This window comes from Scleropages formosus, chromosome 13, assembly GCF_900964775.1.
Source record: "Scleropages formosus chromosome 13, fSclFor1.1, whole genome shotgun sequence".
NCBI lineage: Eukaryota > Metazoa > Chordata > Actinopteri > Osteoglossiformes > Osteoglossidae > Scleropages > Scleropages formosus.
Window position 1 is genome coordinate 21,437,125 of NC_041818.1, and position 20,254 is coordinate 21,457,378.

General features: G+C 41.1%; 2 protein-coding genes across 2 annotated transcripts; both read right to left on the reverse strand.

The window, feature by feature from the left end:
• Positions 1-5,938: 5,938 nt before the first annotated feature.
• nat16l (N-acetyltransferase 16, like) lies at positions 5,939-8,343 on the reverse strand. The gene is made up of 3 exons (XM_018733510.2): positions 8,122-8,343; positions 7,034-7,258; positions 5,939-6,787 (listed from the first exon to the last, which is right to left on the reverse strand). The coding sequence occupies exons 1-3, from the start codon at positions 8,308-8,310 to the stop codon at positions 6,212-6,214; spliced, it is 990 nt and encodes a 329-aa protein (XP_018589026.1). The 5' UTR covers positions 8,311-8,343; the 3' UTR covers positions 5,939-6,211.
• A 2,001-nt stretch (positions 8,344-10,344) lies between these two features.
• Positions 10,345-15,003, reverse strand: LOC108922882 (transmembrane protein PVRIG). Its single transcript, XM_018733294.1, has 5 exons — positions 14,738-15,003; positions 13,317-13,661; positions 12,167-12,281; positions 11,457-11,514; positions 10,345-10,782 (listed from the first exon to the last, which is right to left on the reverse strand). The coding sequence occupies exons 1-5, from the start codon at positions 14,787-14,789 to the stop codon at positions 10,543-10,545; spliced, it is 810 nt and encodes a 269-aa protein (XP_018588810.1). The 5' UTR covers positions 14,790-15,003; the 3' UTR covers positions 10,345-10,542.
• Positions 15,004-20,254: the final 5,251 nt, after the last annotated feature.

Consider the following 20,254-nt stretch of genomic DNA (forward strand, 5'->3'; position numbering starts at 1 on the left):
TGCGCTCCTGGTGTGAATCAAGGCCGACACTGATATTTCAGTACTTAGTAACTGTCCCAATCCTCCCTGCTAGGCTGTTTCCTCGATTCTGTTTTTCTGTCATAATCATTTTCCATTGGAAAGTAAATCAGTTGTGATGATAGAGAGAGATGTACAGCATTGAATAGACAAGAGTAATTTCAAGTGATGTGTGAGATCTACCAGAATTCAGATGGACTAAACTCCAAGACTCCGATGGCTGATGGTTGGGTACTCATGCTGTGGTGGAGCAGGGAATTTTGCTGCAGCAGAAGGCAGCTGGTTATTACCATCACCAGAGCCATTAGAGTAAGTCTCATAACAGCTTGTCACCATCCCTGGGAATGAGACATTGGGTTTGAACCGAACCAGGCCAGGGTGCCAGCTCACAACATAAAACAGAAACTGTTGAATCACGCTGACCATCTCTGAGCCCCTTGTGCCAGCGCCTCCTCACCATGCCACTATGCAACCGTGCCCCACACACAACATTAGTCCCGGTTAATAGCGCAAAAGTGTAACCTCTCGCTTCTGGAAATCTTCCGTGACTTAAAAACGTTTATTATTTTCCATTATGTTATCCTCAGCGCTTAATGTACCTCCCTGCCTCGCCCCCACACACTAATGCACACAGCTCTCACTAAGTTTTATTATGACTCAGAGCTGCAGTTTAAGTTGTGTTTTTCAGAGGCAGCACTGTGCTGCCATCAAGTGGGCAGGAGGGTTTGTTTCATCAAATTCTCCAAATCTCCGAAGGGGCAATGTCATTTTTAACTGTAATGGCAGTCCTTGTAGATTATCGTGTTTTGCTGCCATGACAATATCTTTTCTTCATTTCCTGTCAGTTTCTGACATAGTGCTGTCACCTTGATCTGAAATGTTCTCTTCAGTTCTTTTTTTGTATAGCACCCTAAAATATGCTTAACAGAGAATACACACACATACTGTCTGAAACTGCTTGCCACAAGCAGGGTCACAGCAAACTGGAGCCTAACCCCGCCACACAGGGCACAAAGCCCGTGTGGGAGGGGACACACCCAGGATGGGATGCCAGTCCATCGCAAGGCAACCCAAGTAGGACTCGAACCCCAGACCCGCTAGAGAGCAGCACCCAGCCAAACCCACTGCACTACCGCACCCCCTTTTCAACAAAGAATAATACATGTAAAACAGACACAACATTTATCATAAATAGTTCAAAATAAGTGTAGCAAAAGCTGGAAGATCTACAGGTTTCTAAGGTGAAGTGGTTGTTCACACCTCCCAAACATGCAAATGCAACTCAATTCAGAAAGTTGTTGTTGGATGATCAAGTTCTCCAGTGGTCAAGAGGACATCCAGACACCTCAAAATATGTAAGAACGAAATGTTTGCAACAGGGTTTTCTGTCTGCTAGTGTTCCTGTCAATATTGTTTGAGATTGCTTCTTGGCAATTAGAATAGAAAATGTTTTTCTGTTTTCACCTTCACTCTGGTTTATTTTTTGGAGTTTCATATTATGAGGCCTATTTTGAAATGAGAAGCTCTTTGGGGCAGACTTTATTCTGCAAGTACATGCAGATGCAAAACATCTTGTATGACATTTATCTTTCGTCCAAGAGAAGCAAAATCCACATTGTTGGCAAATTTTGTATCAGAAACAAGAAAAAAAAAAACATCTCTGTGGGAAACAGTTCTGAACAACAGTCTAATTTCAGGGGTATGTGAGATAAAGAAAGTGGTGACAGCAATATTAAACTGACAGAAAGTTCTCAATTTCCAGAAATGACTTCTTTCCCAGTTTAGTAAGTTGACATTTTCACAATTCAGTTTAATATCAATGCAGTATGAATGTTATTAACTATTATATAGCTCACACCTTTCACCAAGCTGATTTACAGTATTAAAATTTGTATACTTCTAATTTACTCAACACTTTTTTCCCAGGTAACTTACAATATTAGTCTACCTACACTTATTAACTCATTTCTACAGGTGGGTAATATTACTGGAGCAATTTTTTAGGGTAAATACATTGCTCATTGGTACTACACCCAGAGGTAAGGATCAAACCTGCAACTTTTGGGTCCAAAAGCACCAGTGCTAACCACTATGCTACCAACTGTCATAATAATGGTTTTTGCAGTTTAAATGGGAAAACTTACAATTCAAGGTAGGCTCAGGTCTGCTGCAGCAGTTTTTGGGATTTGAACCTGCATCCTTTGGTCACAAGGCAATGGCTAGAACTACTTTCTTACCTTCTGCTCCCACTTGCTTTGGTCTGGCTGTTTTTAAATATATACAGTTGTCATTGAATATTGTGCAGTTTTCAGCAACACCAAAGGGCACACTAAGAATGAACCATTTCTCCAGTGATTAGAATTTTTCCTGTTATATACTATTAAACATTATTATAAGGTAGGAGAACTAAAGCATTTCTAATAATTCCCTTGAACAAAAATATTTTTAGTCCATCTAGGGTTATACAGCTAACATCCCATCCCTGAGACAAACGCATCCAGGGATGACTTATCTCATCACTCCAGTGCTTTAAGCTTACATGATAGCAGCAATTGTGGGTCAAATTACAAAGATCCACTTACAGACAGTAACATCACATTGTATTTTTTAATCATAACTAAAGAAAACAAAAAAAAGAAAAATCCAATCTCAAGTCTTATAAGGTATATTCTTTCGTCAGCTGTACCGTATCAAATTGTCTATTTCTTTTGAAATGTCCCATTTTGAAATAATATTGAAGGACAAATGCTGCTTTTTCATATAATACATAATATAATACATTATAAGCAGCATGTCAGAAAATTTGCTGTGTGATTTTTATACTTGTAATTTTGATGTAAAATACTTTTTCTTGGACAGGCCTGTCTCTCCCTGATTCAGTGTACTGCTCCCTTAAACATCACCACCTCCTGAGTTCATCTAAAAACTCAGGTGAAGTTGCTCTCAGTATTTCTCTCCCTGCTGCGCCCCATTAGACTTTTTCACAGAGCACTCAGAATTCCTCCTGCAGTGACTGGTGTATGTGTGCATGTACCAGTACAGAGCCCTTAAACTCATGCCTCATCATCACCAAGTGGCCCAGAAAAGTCCTGCAGGCAAGAGCCAGGCTCATTCCAAACATGTTAATGTTAAAGCAGATGGACCCTCCTTTTTATGGAACTGGATATGGTAGGGAGTGAATGCTGAGGACACCAGGCTGCTCTGGCCTTTCAGCCAACCACGTGAGGCTCCATCTTCAAAGCAAGTTCAGGTTACACTCCATTTGCCTCAAGGACTGCCAGTCCTGAATGATCACACCCCCGGGAAGCCCAAGTCGTAGGACAACATCAGGATCTAGCAGCACGTTTTTCAGCTACTCCACCTCTAGGACCACCAATCTGAGCTCCTCCACTGTGGCCTTTCCTACCACTAATTCAGTACTCAGTGTAGGCTTCAGGGTGGAGATAATGGCATCAAAGGTCTCTGTCTCACCTTCCAGGGAGATGACAGCTTGGAAGTTGGTAATTGTGAGTAAATGATTGGTGGAGTGGAGGGGAGAAGGGATTGAGGGACAGAAAAAGCAAAAGGAAATACTGAGTTGGAGGAATAGAGGAGATCAGACTGTGTGCAAGACTTTTAAACAGCACTTGTTTGACGCGTCAGTGGTGTCAGTAACCAACTTTTGTTTTTGATATCAATGCTTTTTCCTGTCATATTGTCACATTATTGTTGAAAGTACAGGTAATGGGTTGGAGTCCAACACAAATGCATAACATTCCACTCCCTCAACTCACCTGTCTCACCACCAGAGAGAAAGTGGTTCGAATTGCGATGCCAGGCTGATGAGATTTTGTGATTCTCATTGGGGTAAATCTGTTGGATATACTGGTCTGTGAATCTCACTGTAATCTCTGTAATGCCCCTTCCTCTCTCACTTGGACACATCCGCAGCTCTTTTGTTGAATTCTGAATAACTTATAACTGAAACTTTTGTATGCCAAAGAATCAGCGTAGTCATCGATAAATCGTAATGGGATATCTGAGTTGACATGTCATAATTTCATAAAATGCATCTCAAGCTATAATCTCTTTTTTCCATTCCTAAATCACAAGAAATACATAAACGAATTAGTATTTTGAAGTAATTCATCTGATTCAACTCACAACTCTGCTAATCTGCAGTACAGATAAAATGGGTAACATTGCTTTGCTGTAATTTTAGTATGAAACAATATGTATTCTCAGAGTAAAGTTACAAATTAAACTTCAAAGATGTGTGCACTTTTTAGAATACCAGAGAACATGCGTAAAGCAACACCAAAATTCAAGGCTAAGTCTCCTATGTCACAAACAGTGAGATAGTCCATATCATGAAAATATTCTAGCCATTTGAGGATTAGAATTATTGTCTGAAACAACACTTTCCCATCTGCCACATCCCAGTCTTACTAAACTGTCTAAAAATTCACATGAATCACACATCTTATCAGCAGGTCCTGGGTGTTCTCATGTTTAGTCAGTGGTAGTTTTCCTGTGTTGAGCCAAAAAGCCATTTACTTTATTTTGGGCAAAACAGAATTGCCTTGTGTTGCAGTATTCTAAACTTGAAGAAATAGATCTTCTGTAAATCCACCCTTTGCTGCCCTATTCTGCTAATTCTGCGCTATTGTTGATGCTGGTTGTTTAATACACATTTCCACGTTTGGGCTGAGAGTATTTTCACTTACGAGAATATAGAGAATTGTAGTTAATATCTACTCCTGTGCTGGTGACATAAACCAGTTTATCAACACAGCAAAATGATTTGTCGGTACTGGACTAGACAACTTTTTTGGTGAAGTGTAGTCAAGTAAAACTTGAGTGATATCAGCACTTGACTCAACAAGGTAATCATCCTCTTGACCAGGATCCATTATGTACTACCTATGGCAATTATCTGATAAATGTTTCCCAGATCTTTTGAAAATTGCACAACATGAGGTTTTCTTCAATTCAAGACAGAAAAAAAATGGCGTAACCTTCCCCAGTAAATATAGACATTTACTTAAATACCTGAAATTTGCCACTCACATCAGTATAAGGACTCTGTCCCAAGGTACCCAGAGACCAAATATGGGGGTATAAAGTGTTCAGGCAAATTAACAGATTGGAAAACAATTGTGTTTACATGAAACATTGTGCACTTCTGTGCAAGGTTTATGCTGCTTTCTGTCCATGAAGGGGAGCAGATAAATAGGGTGTTACTAGATCTTGACATTTCCCCATGATTTGAGCCTGGGGAAGGGAATTCTATTAACACTTAACACCATTCAGCAAATAAAAGTAATAAAGTTTTATTCAGCAGATCATTGAGCAGCAGTTCAGTGCTCAAACCAGTGCTGGGGAGGCAAGGCTCCTCTACCAAGACAATACACTCTTCAAATACAATTAGAGTGGGTGTCAGCTACTAACAATTTCTCATTAGTCAGATCATATGTTAACATAACATGAATTTAGTTATTAAAACAAAGCTAACAATTTGCAAAACATGGTATTTGGATGAGGACATGGCATATTTCTGGGTACAGAAAGAAGACAAAGCAACAAAACATGAACATCTTGTATGGAACAGGGGCATAGACTGAAAGACAAGATGGAGCTAGAACATCTTGTATGTGACCTTCGTAGTCTGTGACAGGCAGCATAAATTATTCTCTCACACCTCTGTTCACAATAACATTTGAGTAAAGCTGTTTGATGTGCTGATCAATGATTCTCTGTACAATCCATTCCAAGATTTGCCCTCTGTCACTTGGACACACACATTGTTGGAGGTTGCTTGTCCCATATGGGGGTCATGGGGAGCTGGAGCCTGGCCCAGCGGTGCAGGGACTGGGGCTGGAGGGGGATGGGATGCACCCAGGATGGGATGCTGGTCTGTCACAAGGCATCCCAGGTGGGACTTGAACCCTGCATCCACAGGAGAGCAGGGTCTGGTCTAACCCACTGTGCCACCAACCCCCCTGGAATTTTATTTAGTCGTAATGATTTCTCTTCCTGTTTGAAATGTCCCTTTTTGAAACAATGTATTCAACAATGTTTTGTCTGATTAGAAATGTTTAATGTATGCTTGAGTTGTACAATAGACAAGGTGTATGGGCTATATATGTAATGCAAAATATGGCCCTGGACAAGCTTCTCTCTTCATGTCTCCATGCTACAAAGCTTCCTCCAGTTAGAGATTCTGCTCCAGCAGAAACTGCTCCCATTTCTCCCAGTCCTTCTGCAAACCAGGGCACTGACAGAATACATTCAGCCCCTCCCTCAGTGAATGGTGCATGTACACCCGCACAACCACAGTACCCATTAACTCATACTTCACCCTCTGCAAATGGATCAATAAAGCCCAACAGGCAAGATCCAGGTTTCTCCCATACATGTCAATGTTAAAGTTGAGGGACCCTCCTTTGTAAGGGACTGGGTACGGCGGGGTGTGAAAACTGAGAAAGCTGGGCTGATACAGCCTGTCAGCCAGCCACGTGAGACTTTTCCTCCCTAGGATCTCCAAGTTACTTTCCACTGGCTTCAAAGGCTGCCAGTCCTGAATGATCACACCCCCAGGAAGGTCAAGTTGAGAGGCAATGTCAGGATCCAGCAGCACCTTTTTCACTTGCTCTCTATCTAGCTCCACCAATATGGGCTTCTGCTCCAAGGTAGCATCTCCTGCCCCTGTTTCAGTACTCAGTTTAGCTTTCAGGGCAGAGATGATGGCATCAAAGCTCTCGGCCTCAGCTTTCAGAAAGAGGACAGCCTGGAAGAAGGTGGTGATGATGAAAATGAGAAGTGTATGTAAGACACAGCAAAGGCCTTTAAAATATTAATGTTTTTCTCTTTTTTTGTATTTTTTATGGTAGGCTATGTGAGGAAAGTAGAAAGATGGTAAAAGAATGGTAATATGCCTTTATATTACTTACAATATGGATTATTTACAGCACTCAACAGTTAAACCCCTACATCCTCATAACCCTCAGATGATCCATCTGCCTATCAGACTTACCCGTCTTGCCAAAAATGAGAACTTGGCCAGTATCTCAGGTCCCAGAGCATCCTTTCGGGTGATCCTTTTCACCCTGACACTGGGATAGATTTGACGGATGTAGTCGTCCATGAATCTCTGCATAATTCCCGCGATGCCCCTTCCTCTCTCACTTGGTGACACTCGCAGCCCCTCCAACACTATCGTTTGGCCCTCATCAGCAAGTATCCCTGACTGTAATGCCACCTAAGAGAACATCACTTATGTTATCTTCATCATCATCAATATGGCAGAAACCGGTAATGAAAACCCCTCTTCCCACCCTAATAAAACAGTACAGGGGGTCCGCTTCTGGTGACTCTAAACTGTTCTTAGGATGAGCCTGTGTATGTGTGCAAATTAACAATATGTGTGATGCATCATTCCATGGTACAAAAAGATGAATGAGTGTAGGCACTTCAGCACAGTATTTCTAGGATTGTAAGTCACCTTGGGCATAGGTTTCACATGAATACCAGTTTGTAATATGATCCCTCTGTTGGTCCAGTAACATATCTCTGGAGAAGTGTAGCAAGACACGGTGGCAAATAACAACAGATGCACATGTAGGGTAAAATTTCATATATTGAGACAAATAAGGAGCGACATTTGTGCAAAAGAGCATACATTGGTTGCTCAACTTGGGAGCACAGTCAAAAACTATTAGTCTTTTTTTAAACTTAGTTTACTTGATTTGATTCAGCAGACACAACTCAAGGAACTAGTGTATAACAGGGACCCTTCGTAAGTTGCTGTGAAGTTGTTTACCTTTATGTGATGCTTTTCTCCAAAGTGACTTACAGCGTTAATGTATACATAGTTTTTTACTCGTTTTATAGCCAGGTTATTTTACACGAATAATTTAGGGTATGTACCTTACTCAAGTGTACTGCATTTGGAGGTAAGATTTAAACCTGCAATCTTTGGGTCTGAAGGGAGCTGCTCTAACCATTGTGCTACCGCCTGCCCTCTTTGCTTATGAGTTCTTTTCCTTCTTTTCCTTGTACTTTTTGTTTTCACTTCTGCAAGTTCATAATGTCACAGTAATAACCCCCTGTGAGCTCACTTACCACGTTCCCTTCTTTCCTGGCTATAATCACCACTCTATTTGGCTCAGTCATCCAGTTCTTGTAACGATAGGGTAAGTAGTCCATGCCTTGATATATGTTGTCTGAAATGGCCATGACTTCATCATAATCCTCTGGTTGTGCCAGCCAAAACGTCAGCCCTCCTCTTTCTCCCACTTTGCTCTTCTCCATTGCTAAATATTACCTTTGAAGGTAAAACAGTAAACACGGTATACAGAAAAAAAACAGTACATTTCCCCATTTTCTACAAAATTTAAATGCGCAACATGTGAAAAACCCAAAGACACGGAAATAAAGATCTAGGTATTGTGGAATGAAAATCTGATTTTATAAAGCTTTGCTATGCCTACATGCTGCTATAATGTTTAAGAATGTTTAACTGCTGAACAGCCTATAAAGTGCTACATCCAGGCAGCAGTTTGGTGCCTGTTTGCCCCTTTTTGGTGTCAGTGAGATATCTGAGGAATGCAGATTTACGTAAAACCCAGAGAACTGATTTTTGCAAAAAAGGAGAAGGAGATAAACTGGTGACTGTTGGAAGTGGTTTACGAGAGGATGAGAAATTAAAGGGCACTGTCACTGTGACATGCCTGAAATGTTGAAACAAAATGTATATCTTACCTATGCTTGCGAAGATCCGCCCAAGAATGTGTAAATCTGCTTGCTTAGTTGCTGTGTGACTCTCTTTAGAAGGTTCACCCGTGTGCGCAAGAATAAATTAACTTTTCTGCAAACTGAGTGTCTTGGCAAACTGAGTCTTTTCTTCCTACCACAGTTTCTGGGGGCTTCGTCTGGGATCACGACCTTCTCTTCTGCCGGACCGACCCGTGAGCCGTGAGGAACCCGACTGAGGGGTTGACTGTCCTAAGAGACCTGCTGGTGACCGAGCCTGAGCAAAAGTTAGGGCTGGCCCATCCTATGGTACTATGACTGTTTATGGCGAAAATATTGTTTCTTCTGTTTTATTAACATTCTTGCCAAAGGTTTTTGAGACAGCAACTGAGAAGAGTTTATAAGGATTCTTTATTACAGGACTTTAACCTTTCCAGCTGTTGCACGGTCTTAATTTTTCTCTTTGAGGCGCTGGGGCAAATTTTTTAGCCAGACGAAGGGTATTCGAAGTATTGCATGAAAGAGTATCCTGTACTATTTATGCGCCACCTGTGGCATGGTTTATTATTATTATTATCATTATTATTGTTGTTGTTGTTGTTGTTGTTGTTAGAGTCCATCGTCGGAAAAACAGACTATATGGGGAGTGGCAGCATCATACGGCACAAGGCAGGGTACACCCTGAATGAGACACTAGCTATGTACAGCAGGGTAATCACAAAAACAGTGTGTGATTGCACATGGCCTGCAGATGTTATCAGTTACTGTTAGACGTTATAACAAAACGTGGAGACACGAAAACAATACAAATAAGGCTAATGGGACATTGTAAGTCAGACTACATATACGCACTTTTGATCTACTGCTAGGGTTTTTACTGAGATGGTCGAAGGGCATAAACCTGTGAGAAAGTAGGAGATTGCTATACATGAGATCTTCTTCATGCTTGTGTTGTCTGGTGGAAAACATCTACCTAAGCAGAGCATGTGAGATTTGCCTGGACAGTCATACTTGTAAAAAAAAGCCTTAACTTCCTGAAACACAGGAAACCGCTTCTCTTTGAACTGTGAGAATGTGCAAGTGCTCGGATGTGTGTAAAATTTCTGCTCTCATGTCCAGCAGAGATGTTTATGCCTCAGAAAACAATTAAGTTTGTCTCTGTGACACATGCCAAGTTATTATCATGGGTTAAGGACAACACATAAAGCAGTTCTGAGAAATAAAATACTTTCCTTACCTCGTTCTGTTATGTTTTGGACAGAATACAAATTGAGAATTCAGAATTCAGAATGCATAAAATTATCTAGGTGTTTGGTTCTAAGAACAGATGCAAAGATGAAAAACGATGCCTTTGGTCAACCAACGTTCACAGTGAATCTTGTTGACAACATTTATATTTCACTCTCCTACGTCACTCCCGCAGTAACTCCCACTGCTTCGCATTACCTTCCTGTTTTTTGCAGTGCATGGTATTTCTGCTGGGATTAGACTTCATTTCTTTATTTTTTGCATTTTCAAGGAAGTACAAATAATAAATACAATTATTTCTATGAACTGTTATGAGAACACAAAAACATGTTTAGTACAGTTAGGTCTTTTTTTCTGGAATACCAAAAAAGGCAATATTATCCAGGTATCTCTATACATATCTTTATAGACTCAGCAGTTCTAAAAACATATACATTTTATGTGAATGGAAGAGAAAATTCTTATATATTAAACCTGTCCACAAAGTCTGCCATAGCCCATGCCAACAGACCCCCTTGAACCCGGTTAACTAAGGGAGTGACTTCAGGTTTGCAGGAGCTCTTCGTCATCTTTTTGTGGCACTCTGTGCTCCCCTAGGAGGTAGTAGATCTGGCGGGGTGCAGTCTGGGCCAGGGGCGACCAACCATGCCTTGCAGCCTGGTATGCCTTCCACAACCTTTCATAGTATCGGTCGATCTGTATCTGGGCATATAATTTTGAGAGATCCACAGCCTGGGCTTGCTCTGCTTGGGAGAGTGACTGCGACGTCCCTCCTGTAGGCTCCTGATGGCAAAAGTAATGGCTAAAACAACTATGGGGAGAAGGACTACAACATGAGGGAGCTGGTCTTAATGCTCCATGGGCAAACTTGACATTTGACAGATTTGGTGTGTCATTTCCTGTACCAATTATTTTTTTTTCACTTATACGCGAAACAGTGATATTATCTTCAGGAAATCGCATCTTCACCGTGTATAGAAACTGCATTTGTTATTTGTTTAGCAGAATGTGGAAAAAAAAAAAAATCAGAGCCCTGTCTACTGTCTCAACACAAAGGAAATTTTTGTTTAATCTAAAAGTGAACGCATTGTTCACCTAAATGTTTTCTGCTGACAAAATATCTTTTAAAAGTATAAAAATTGTTAATTATAACATTTAACATTATCCTTCTGTCTTGTATTGCTCAAATGTGATCCCATTCTATATTAAGGGACTGCTACCAGTGACCATTTTATTACTGTGATACACTAACTGAATTTATTTTAAATTATCAGATAATCTTAAAATGTGTTCAGAGATGCTTCCATGCAACATTGCTAACAGTATTAGTATGAGTATTAGTATTAATATTAGTGTTAGACAAGCTGCTGTTGTTGCTCAGGTGACCAACTTGTTTAATACTGTAGGGTGAAAAATTTGGGGACATGTTCTCTTGAGTAGAAGTTTTATCATCTCACCTCTGTGTCCATCTGTGTCTCTGTTATGCTCATCCTCTCTACTTCATACACTTGCCGTCTAAAAATATAAATAATGTTGAAACTCTCATTTTATGAAATATGGCAGTCAGCACATGAAACCGCGGCAAATGCTGCATTTATTATGCTATGTACTGCATTTATGTCAAATGTATTCGCTTTCCGTAAGTGTTCAGCAGGAACAAAAAAGTAAAACAATTTTCACTGCTTTTCAAATGTTTTCAAAGTTAAAACAAACATGTCCTTCTAAAGTCTTAAACACATTCTAGGATTATTATATGTTACAGCGAACAAATTTTCGTGAAAGATATCAGAAAAATGTCCAATAGTCATTACCTATTACAAAGTGACAAACTCTAGAGCTGGTGCTTGTGTTGGCACTTTGTGCAAATAATGAAGTTAGATCTTTACTTATTTTGTCAGCAGAAGCAATACGTTAAAGGAAATCACGCAATAAAAACAACTCCACCAATCATTATCCAGTCTGTTCTTTGCCCTATCACGAGAGCAATACCACTCTATTTTTATGAGTGGCTAAATTATTACCGTTTATTGTGCACAATGAATTTAACAGGGAGAAAAGAGCTGCAGTCTGCATGATCTATACCGTTGCTTCTGCATAACACTGTGTGTATGTGTGTGTGTGTGTGTGTGTGTGTGTGTGTGTGTGTACTAGGCAGTGCATGTCATACCTGTTGAGGAAATGTTGCCAGGTGAGGTAAAGCATAGCTGTAAGGATGACGATCGGGATTATGAAGACCACCAGTAGCAGAGTTTCTGCCTGTACAGGAGAGCTGTGTTTTTCTGCTGTTATAAACAGATAAAACACACATCACACCAATAACACATGCACGCAAGTTATTTACACATGCATCACACGACAAGTGTGCGTATGTAACACATGAAGACAAATGGATGGTGCACATAACAACAAAGCACAGGAATAGTCACCCAGACAGTAAATTCAGTTTAGTACAGCTGTACATCAGTTAAACGGTGGGCTACAGTAAGGGTGTAAGGGTGAAAGTGGTCAGAACTTGGGAAGAATTACTTAGCCAGTGTTTACCATATGAAAAGATAAATACATTTATTCATTTGCAAAGGTATTTCCCCAAAGTAGCTTACAATTCATTTAACCTGCAATCTATCATTATTATTTATTTAACTGGAACCTTTCTCCAAATCCACTCATGATGCTATTTTTGCTTGCTAAACTACTTGCAATGATTTACACACAATGTTTACTGGAGTAATTCGGAGTAAATGCATTGCTCTAGGATACTACAACAGAAGCAAGGACTCAAAGCTGTGTCCTTCCATGGCAAGGTGATGGCTCCGACCACCTGTATCAATGAATTAAGGGCTTCAGATACAGGCACGCAGCCATCAAAGCTGCAGTAATCCTGCTATTTAACTGTGAATAGACCCAATCTACCTCTGCAGGACCTTGCACATGTACGTCTTCCATGTTTACATTGCACACTGCACACTTTATATATGTATATAACTTTGTTTCTTGGATTTTTGCACTAATAGTAATTTTTGTAAATTTGTGATTTACGCCTTGTGTTTTTCTTTCCTTATGTCCTTGCAATTCATGTCATAGGCTGCTGAGAGGATTCACAGAGTAAGAATTTCATTGTATGGTGTAACGAACTGTTTACTGTACACATGAAAATAATCTCTTGAATCTTGAATGTATTTACACTGGTACCTATTAGTGTTATTAGTAATAAACTGAAAATTAGTAAAGACAAGAGCAAGAATAACTCCAAATTGCCAACTATCATTCGGAAGTCAGAGTGAGGCCTGAGGCATGATGGTGATTATAAGGTTATTTACCTGCAGTAGTGAGACTGGTGATTTCTGCACAGCCCTTCATTGTCCCCGAAGGAAAGGCAATGAAAGTGCAGCAAAACCAGGTGTCATTGCTGAAGTCTGCCTCCTTCAGGATGATAGAGGTGCTGCGGGAGTTGGCTTTGGTGTCTATGTTCACCTTGTCCTTGAGCTCCTGGGAAATGTAAGTGCCATGCTTTGGGTTGAAGATGCCTAATGTGGTGAGGTTGGTGCCGCTCCTCCTCTCCCAGTTGATCTGGGACACAGTTTCATCCCCAAGAAGGTCGCAGGAAACAGTCAGCATGCTGTGCCCTCGCTTTTGAAAGATGGCGATCCTGTTGTTGCTTCTGCCTGTGTGAGGAAAAGACAGAGGCTGAGGGCAATGGCAGACACTCAAGCGTGACACTAGCTGCTTCCTCCGCACTCCATCGGCTGGCTGTTTTTTTTTTTTTTTTCCCAAACTTTATTTAATAAAGTTAAATAATACACAACCAAAATAATACATTAAAATCCACAATCAAACAAACCCAACACCATTTTCCTACAGTTGGTCAACAAAGTTACTAAACAACCGTTACATAAAATACATTTTGTCTTGACAAAGTCTTTTCCATAACAATCCCTTTCTGGCTGCAAAAAAATATAACTGACCCATGCCTTCCCCATCGGCTGGCTGTTAGCTGAGCTGTGCTTACTGATGTGTAAGTTAGCGAATTCATATTGCAAAATCTTCAGGACTAAGGGGAAATTGATCTTGCTGGAGGCTATAGTTGCCCAGGTACTGTGAGCTCTCAACCACCGCACCTGGTTGTGTGTGTTCTAAGGTTGCACTAATCCTTTCTGTGACAGGTTTGCTGTTTCTGGTTGCAGGATAGACATGCAGTCTGTGGAGTGAGTTTATTAACAAGTCTGGGTTGAGTTCAGGGGGGTGCGGTGGTGCAGCAGGTTTGGCCTGTGCCTGCTCTCTGGTGGGTCTGGGGTTTGAGTCCCGCTTGGGGCACCAGTGATGGACTGGCGTCCCATCCTGGGTGTGTCCCCTCCCCCTCCAGCCTCGCGCGTTGCGTTGTCGGGTTAGGCTCCAGCTCGCCACGACCCCACTTGGGGAGAGCGGCTTCAGTCAGTGTGTGTGTGGGTTGAGTTCCAAAAAGTTGCAGGTGGTGTGGTGGTTAGCGTTGCTGCCTTCAGATTCAGCAGTTACAGATTGAAATCCCGCTTCTGGCTGTTATACCTTTTATCAAGATCCCTACCTCGAATTCCTCTAGCGAATGTATGCAGCTGTATAGAAGTGTAAGTCATTGTAGGTGTTGGTTAAATGTAACGTGTATGTTTTACTTTCATTGCTACTGAAAGCGGTTCCGTGTCAGATGGTACTCAGTCATGCTCCGTAATGGTGAGAAAAGTCAGGAAGAAGCAGGTTTTGGGCTTACCTGTCTGCAGGAAGGCCAGGATGAGCATGGCGCAGGCAGAATACTTTCCCATTGCTGCCGCAGGGCCTCAGGGTGCCTCCACCTTGTTTGTCGCCTCCACTGCCTGGAAAGTTCTCCTGCCTTCTTTTTCCCTACCTTTTCAATCCTGTTGTCTCCCCCACCTCTAAATGTCTTTCCTGATGGATTAAAACTCCTCCCCGACCCAGCACCCTCACAGCATTACGTTCTGCAGTCCTATGACAGACACTCGGTTTACATACATCCTTATTTCTCTTTGTCGTAGAGAGGAAGTCAGGGTTGTGCTGTGGTTTTTTTTCTCTTGATTCAGCAATAGTTTCCACTGTGCTTGCAAGTTCAGAAAAAACCACTTGTACCGGTACATACACGCTCACCGTCACACTGACGCATGGACTCACTGAGACTTTCACCTACAATCAGATACACAGAGACACACACACACATACACACAGGCAGGCTCATAGACGTTCACAATTACACTGGTGCAGGCACACGTTCACACACTCAAATAGACACAGAGGTTCTCATGTTCAGTACGAGCACACACACATACAAATACACACAAATACACAGATTTACACTCACCCTTTTAATCAAGACCACACGTGCATAGACTAATTTTGCTACTTGTAATTTATACAGCTTGCATATGTGTCTGTGTGTATGAGAGACAGTGAGTGTATGAATGTAAATGCAGCATGCTCTATAATGCATGAGTGTAATGCAACAAAAAGACATACAATATGAAAGGTATTAATATGCAAACAGATGTAAAATCAGTCAGCAGGACATCGCTCAGGATCACTGGCCTCTGTCTTTGGCCTCTAAGCACTGCCAATGCACTGCATAATTAGAGTAAAAAAGTACTCCCTACCAATTCTATATGCAGTCACTCGTGTAATGAATGCAGGCAAAAAGGTAGTGTTGCACTAATCAAATCTACTTCAAGAATAACTTAGCTGTAAGTGCATTTCTCTCTTGTGAAATGCTCTTTTGTTTAATTTTACTTTTGTTGAGTTTTATGTCACTTTGGAGAAAAGCATCTGTTATAAATGCGAATAAATGTAATGTTTCTTGTCTTGTGCTGAGACACAGGACTGCAGTACCCCAAATCACCACAAGGCGGCCAGCTCTCAGTATCACGCGGGAATTGGGAGCATCAGTAGAAATACAGTGAGATTATTTTTAGCATGGTGCTGCAGATGCCTACGCACATTGTGCTGACATGACCTACTTTTTGCTCTTGTTCCACATTGATCTTGATGAAATTGCAGTACATTGTTAAGTTCAATCAAAATGTGTGTGCTCGTGTATCTGTTTTGTATATTCAGCGCGGCCACAGCTGGGGAATGTTAATGTCAAGGTTATGAAACTGGAGTCCTTCAACGGAGTGGGTTTATTGTGAAAGAATCTTTGTGGGGGGCTGTGCTGGACAAGTTTTTTTTCTGTGTAAATCCAAGGAATTCTGTGACCATGCTTTCTGCTGCCACAGGAGCCTTCACCTCCCATTGTGGACTTCAACCATGGAGGCCCTAGTGATGGTGCAGGCCCTGGGGGGGGGGGGGCCAAGGAGAGGTGTGCATCTGACTCTGAGCATCTTCAGAGATGCAGTAAACCCTTGAACAATAGCCTGATCCTGTTCTTTTCTCATCCTTTGCAGATCCAGCAAAAAAGGCTTTTAGAAGTATATTTATACAAAGTTTTCTGAGCCCCAGCCCAATATACATGGTATCATTTAAAGGCATAGAATGTTCTCCGTAAGGTGCATTAGAAATCCTAATTTGTGACATTGACAGTTTGAGGCATAAAATGAAAAACATATGTCCTCTGGAGTAGACAGAAAATAACATCAGGGCCTCAGGAGAATGAATGGATTCATGAATTAATATTTTCTGAGGTTTAATTGAATAACAATTAATCCATTTTGAATGTTTTACCTCTGATAATCACCATCTTATCTTAGATGTCCCTTCACCAGCTTCTCCCATTTCCACTTTGTTTTCCATTATGCTTCCCTCTTCTCCAGTCTCATTGTCTGCCCCCTCTTCTCCTCCCCCAGTGTTATTGTATTTTCCAAGTCGGTGACCCCTGGCATCTGTAATGGTTCTGCACTGAATCCCAGGAATCATTTCAGCTCAATGGATGCCATATTTCCCTATTACACCCTTTAGGTCACATGCACACATGCCAGTTCAGACACACAAACATGATTTAAAGCAATTCTGATCCCACTGTAATACAGGGTAATTCAGAGTCCTGTATTTGCATTTGTATTATTAATTAGACACGGCACATCTTAGTCATGGTCTGCAGGTGTTGGAGCTTGACAGGTAAGGGACATTATCTGGTAGCACCTTGGTATGATTGAGTGAATTTCCCTGATTAATATGTATTATCATATCCTGTGATAAAGCTGAGATTTTGCTTTATATGAAAGTTACTGTCTGTGTATCCTTTTCCAGTTACACATTTCTTGGTTAGACTGGAAATCCCTGCCTCACACAGTCCATGCTGCTATCCCTACTGCTGTCTGTTTGCTCATATATACTGTTGCCAGCCCTGCATCTAGTTTCCGTTGCCAATGGGGCTCCTGTCCGTCCAGCTGTCTGTACTCATGTCGGTTCTTCTATCTTATGTCTGCACAGAGCTCTGGGAGCAGGAGGACAGTTATGTAAGCCCCTGTCGGGTGGCATCTCCTCTCTCGCTCTCAGATGTGTTGGCATGTGGTTGGCATGGCTGCCTGGGGCACCGACAGAGCTGCCAGCTGGCTTCCCCTTCGCTCCCCTCCCCCAGTCAAACCTCCCTCAGGATGCAGTGATGGGGGGCAAGAGAGAGGAAAATTCCACTGAGATTTCAGTGGCTCCGTTGTCCTTCCTAGATCCTGGAATGAGCTTTGCAGAAACAGTGTGCTAATGAATACCTACTTAATTGCCCCAGATTGTGTGCACAATGATTATCAGCATGATTATCAGTTTAGGTATAACTTTGGATTGACTTTTTGGATGCTGCTGGAACCATCAAGCTATAAAAGAATCACTTCAAAAATAGCAGTAAAATGCCATATGGTGTGATCAAATGCCATATGCAGTAACCTACATCAACAGACATCAAAAAAATCTCATCAAGACGGGTTTTCGAATATAAAAACAAGACATTATGAAATGTCTTATTTGACTTTTCTCAAAAGGAAGTTAAAACGGAGCAGTTCAGGGAAAAGTACCTTGCTCAGGGATACTGCAGCGGGAGCAGGAATTCTAACCCAGCTCCTTTGATTAGAAGGTGACTGCTCTAATCGGTTTGCTGTTTGCTGCCCCACAATGTTGACAAATGTAGAAATTTGTAGTGTTTTTCAGACAATTCCAAATGTGGGTCAGAAACATGAAATGTAGTCTTGCCTGAGCAGATGAGGAAGTTTGTCGTGTACAGTATGTGGCTTATCATGAAATTCGCAGAATGCAACTTGCAGGACAGCGCAGGACTGCTGATATCTGATTTTATGTGTGTTGACGTGTTTGTAGAGGTAAAGCGATTGTTGTTTATGGGTCTGTGTAGCGCGACCCATACAACAGAGGGTGCACTCTGACCCTGAGAAACCTCTGTGTGTCTATTTTTCATGCTCAAAAGGTATCAGTGGACAGAAATTATGCCTACATAAATCATGTGGGGAAACACTGGTTAAAAGCTGCTGCTTTTGAACCCAAAGGTTGCAGGTTTGATTCCTACCTCCAGCTGTAGTACTCTTGGGAAAGGTACTTACTTAAACTGCTCCAGTAAAATTGCCAGCTGTATAAATAGGTAGATAATTTAAGTAATTTAACATTGTATGTCACTTACAGAGAAGTGGCAGCTAAATTTGTAGAGAGAGGGGCTGAGACCCTTCTTGAATGATGAAGGAATCAGCAGTTCTGAGAGCTCATTCCAAAACACTGGAGCCAGCAGCTTTTTCCACCACACACAGCATTGTAAATTATAAGTAGACAGTCTGTTTACGCCATCCAGTACTCTAAGCCGTGTAAGTTGCTTTTGATTAGCAGTATTTTTTCCCTTGCTAACATGTACAAGGGCAGCACAGATGTTTGTGGTAATTTCTTGCAATAAATAAATTTTACTTTTTAGGTATGTATTGAAATGACAATATTGCTTAGCCTTCATTTCATATTTATAATTGTTAACTAATTTATTAGTTCATCAAAGCCATCGAGACTGTCTAGACTTCTTTTGATGGCTGCATTCAGTTCATACAGCCTTAAAGCGATATATTTGAACTGTTTTGGTGCCATACATGAAGAAGCAAAAGCAGGGCATATAGTGGGTAGAGCCATTGCCTTTGCGTATAAAGGACCCAGTTTTGAATCCCCATCCTGTTGTAGTATTCTTCAACACTTATATTTATTCATTTACCTGATGCTTTTCTCCAAAGCAGCTTACAATGATTTATCCATTTATACAGCAGGGTAATATTCATTGGCACAATTTAGGGCATGTACCTTGTTCAAGGGTACTACAGCTATAGTAAGGATTCAAACATACAACCTTTTGGTCCAAAGGCAGCTCTAACCACTACGCTACCAGCTACAAGGTACTTGTCTTAAATTGCTCCAGTAAAAATTACATTGCTGTACTGGTTAAAATTACAGTAAGTTGCTCAACATTGTAAAACCTTGTGTTTAGTCTCAGAGCTCAGCTGTATTTCTAAGGTAAAGTGCTATCCATCCTTCCTGAAGCTGCAGTTAAACATATGTATCCCTGTTTACTAACTTTCTCCCTCAACCTTCAGTTGGGAGTTTTTCTTCCTTTCCCCGGTGGCCAGTAGGTATACTTATAGCTCTATAATAAGTTCTTCATTATGGTAACCATTAGTTGACTCTCTTCTTTGTTTGTATCAGTTTTTCTTGCTGTATGCCTGTGTTAAAGCGCTCTGTGTCACTGCGTGAGAAGAGTGCTCTCTAAAAAAATAAAAATAAATAAATAAATGAATAAATAAATAAAATCCCTGCGCCCATCTCTCTCCTTGCTCCCATCATCTCCCTCGTCAAACGCACCTGGTGTCACGCGCTCTGCCACCTGTATGCGTCTCGCATTCCCCAGTGCTAGTGCAACACCTGTGAACCCCCCTACACCCAGCCCCCTCCAAAACACAACTCTCAGGTGACTCACCTGTCCTATTTACATACTGTTCTCAGGTGACTCGCTACCAAAACTCAAAGGGCAATCTGGAACAATGTTTGAGTAAATTTGAATAAAAGTTAAAGCTCAGAAAATATAGTCAGCTTCAATTATTAATATTTCTGATATAATAAAAAATAGTTATCAGATCTATTAGAAGGTGTAATTGCTGCATCAGCGATTAGCTGCTGGTTTCATGCAGACACATGAAAATGGAAGAAACAAGTCCTGCTAAAAAGAATGTGTCCTAGATTAACTTAATAGAGTATAAATCATATTGTTAATATTCTCAGAATCAGTTGTTCTATTCATTCTGAGAATATTTACAGTGCA

Coding starts and splice junctions, on each gene's coding strand:
- nat16l (XM_018733510.2), bottom strand. CDS start 8,310: ATGGAGAAGAGCAAAGTGGGAGAAAGAGGAGGGCTGACGTTTTGGCTG. Junction 7,259..8,121: donor CCAGGAAAGAAGGGAACGTG/GTAAGTGAGCTC, acceptor ATGTTCTCTTAG/GTGGCATTACAGTCAGGGAT. Junction 6,788..7,033: donor TCTCATTTTTGGCAAGACGG/GTAAGTCTGATA, acceptor ACCTTCTTCCAG/GCTGTCCTCTTTCTGAAAGC.
- LOC108922882 (XM_018733294.1), bottom strand. CDS start 14,789: ATGGGAAAGTATTCTGCCTGCGCCATGCTCATCCTGGCCTTCCTGCAG. Junction 12,282..13,316: donor CACCAGTCTCACTACTGCAG/GTAAATAACCTT, acceptor TGTTTATAACAG/CAGAAAAACACAGCTCTCCT. Junction 10,783..11,456: donor AGACACAGATGGACACAGAG/GTGAGATGATAA, acceptor TTTTGCCATCAG/GAGCCTACAGGAGGGACGTC.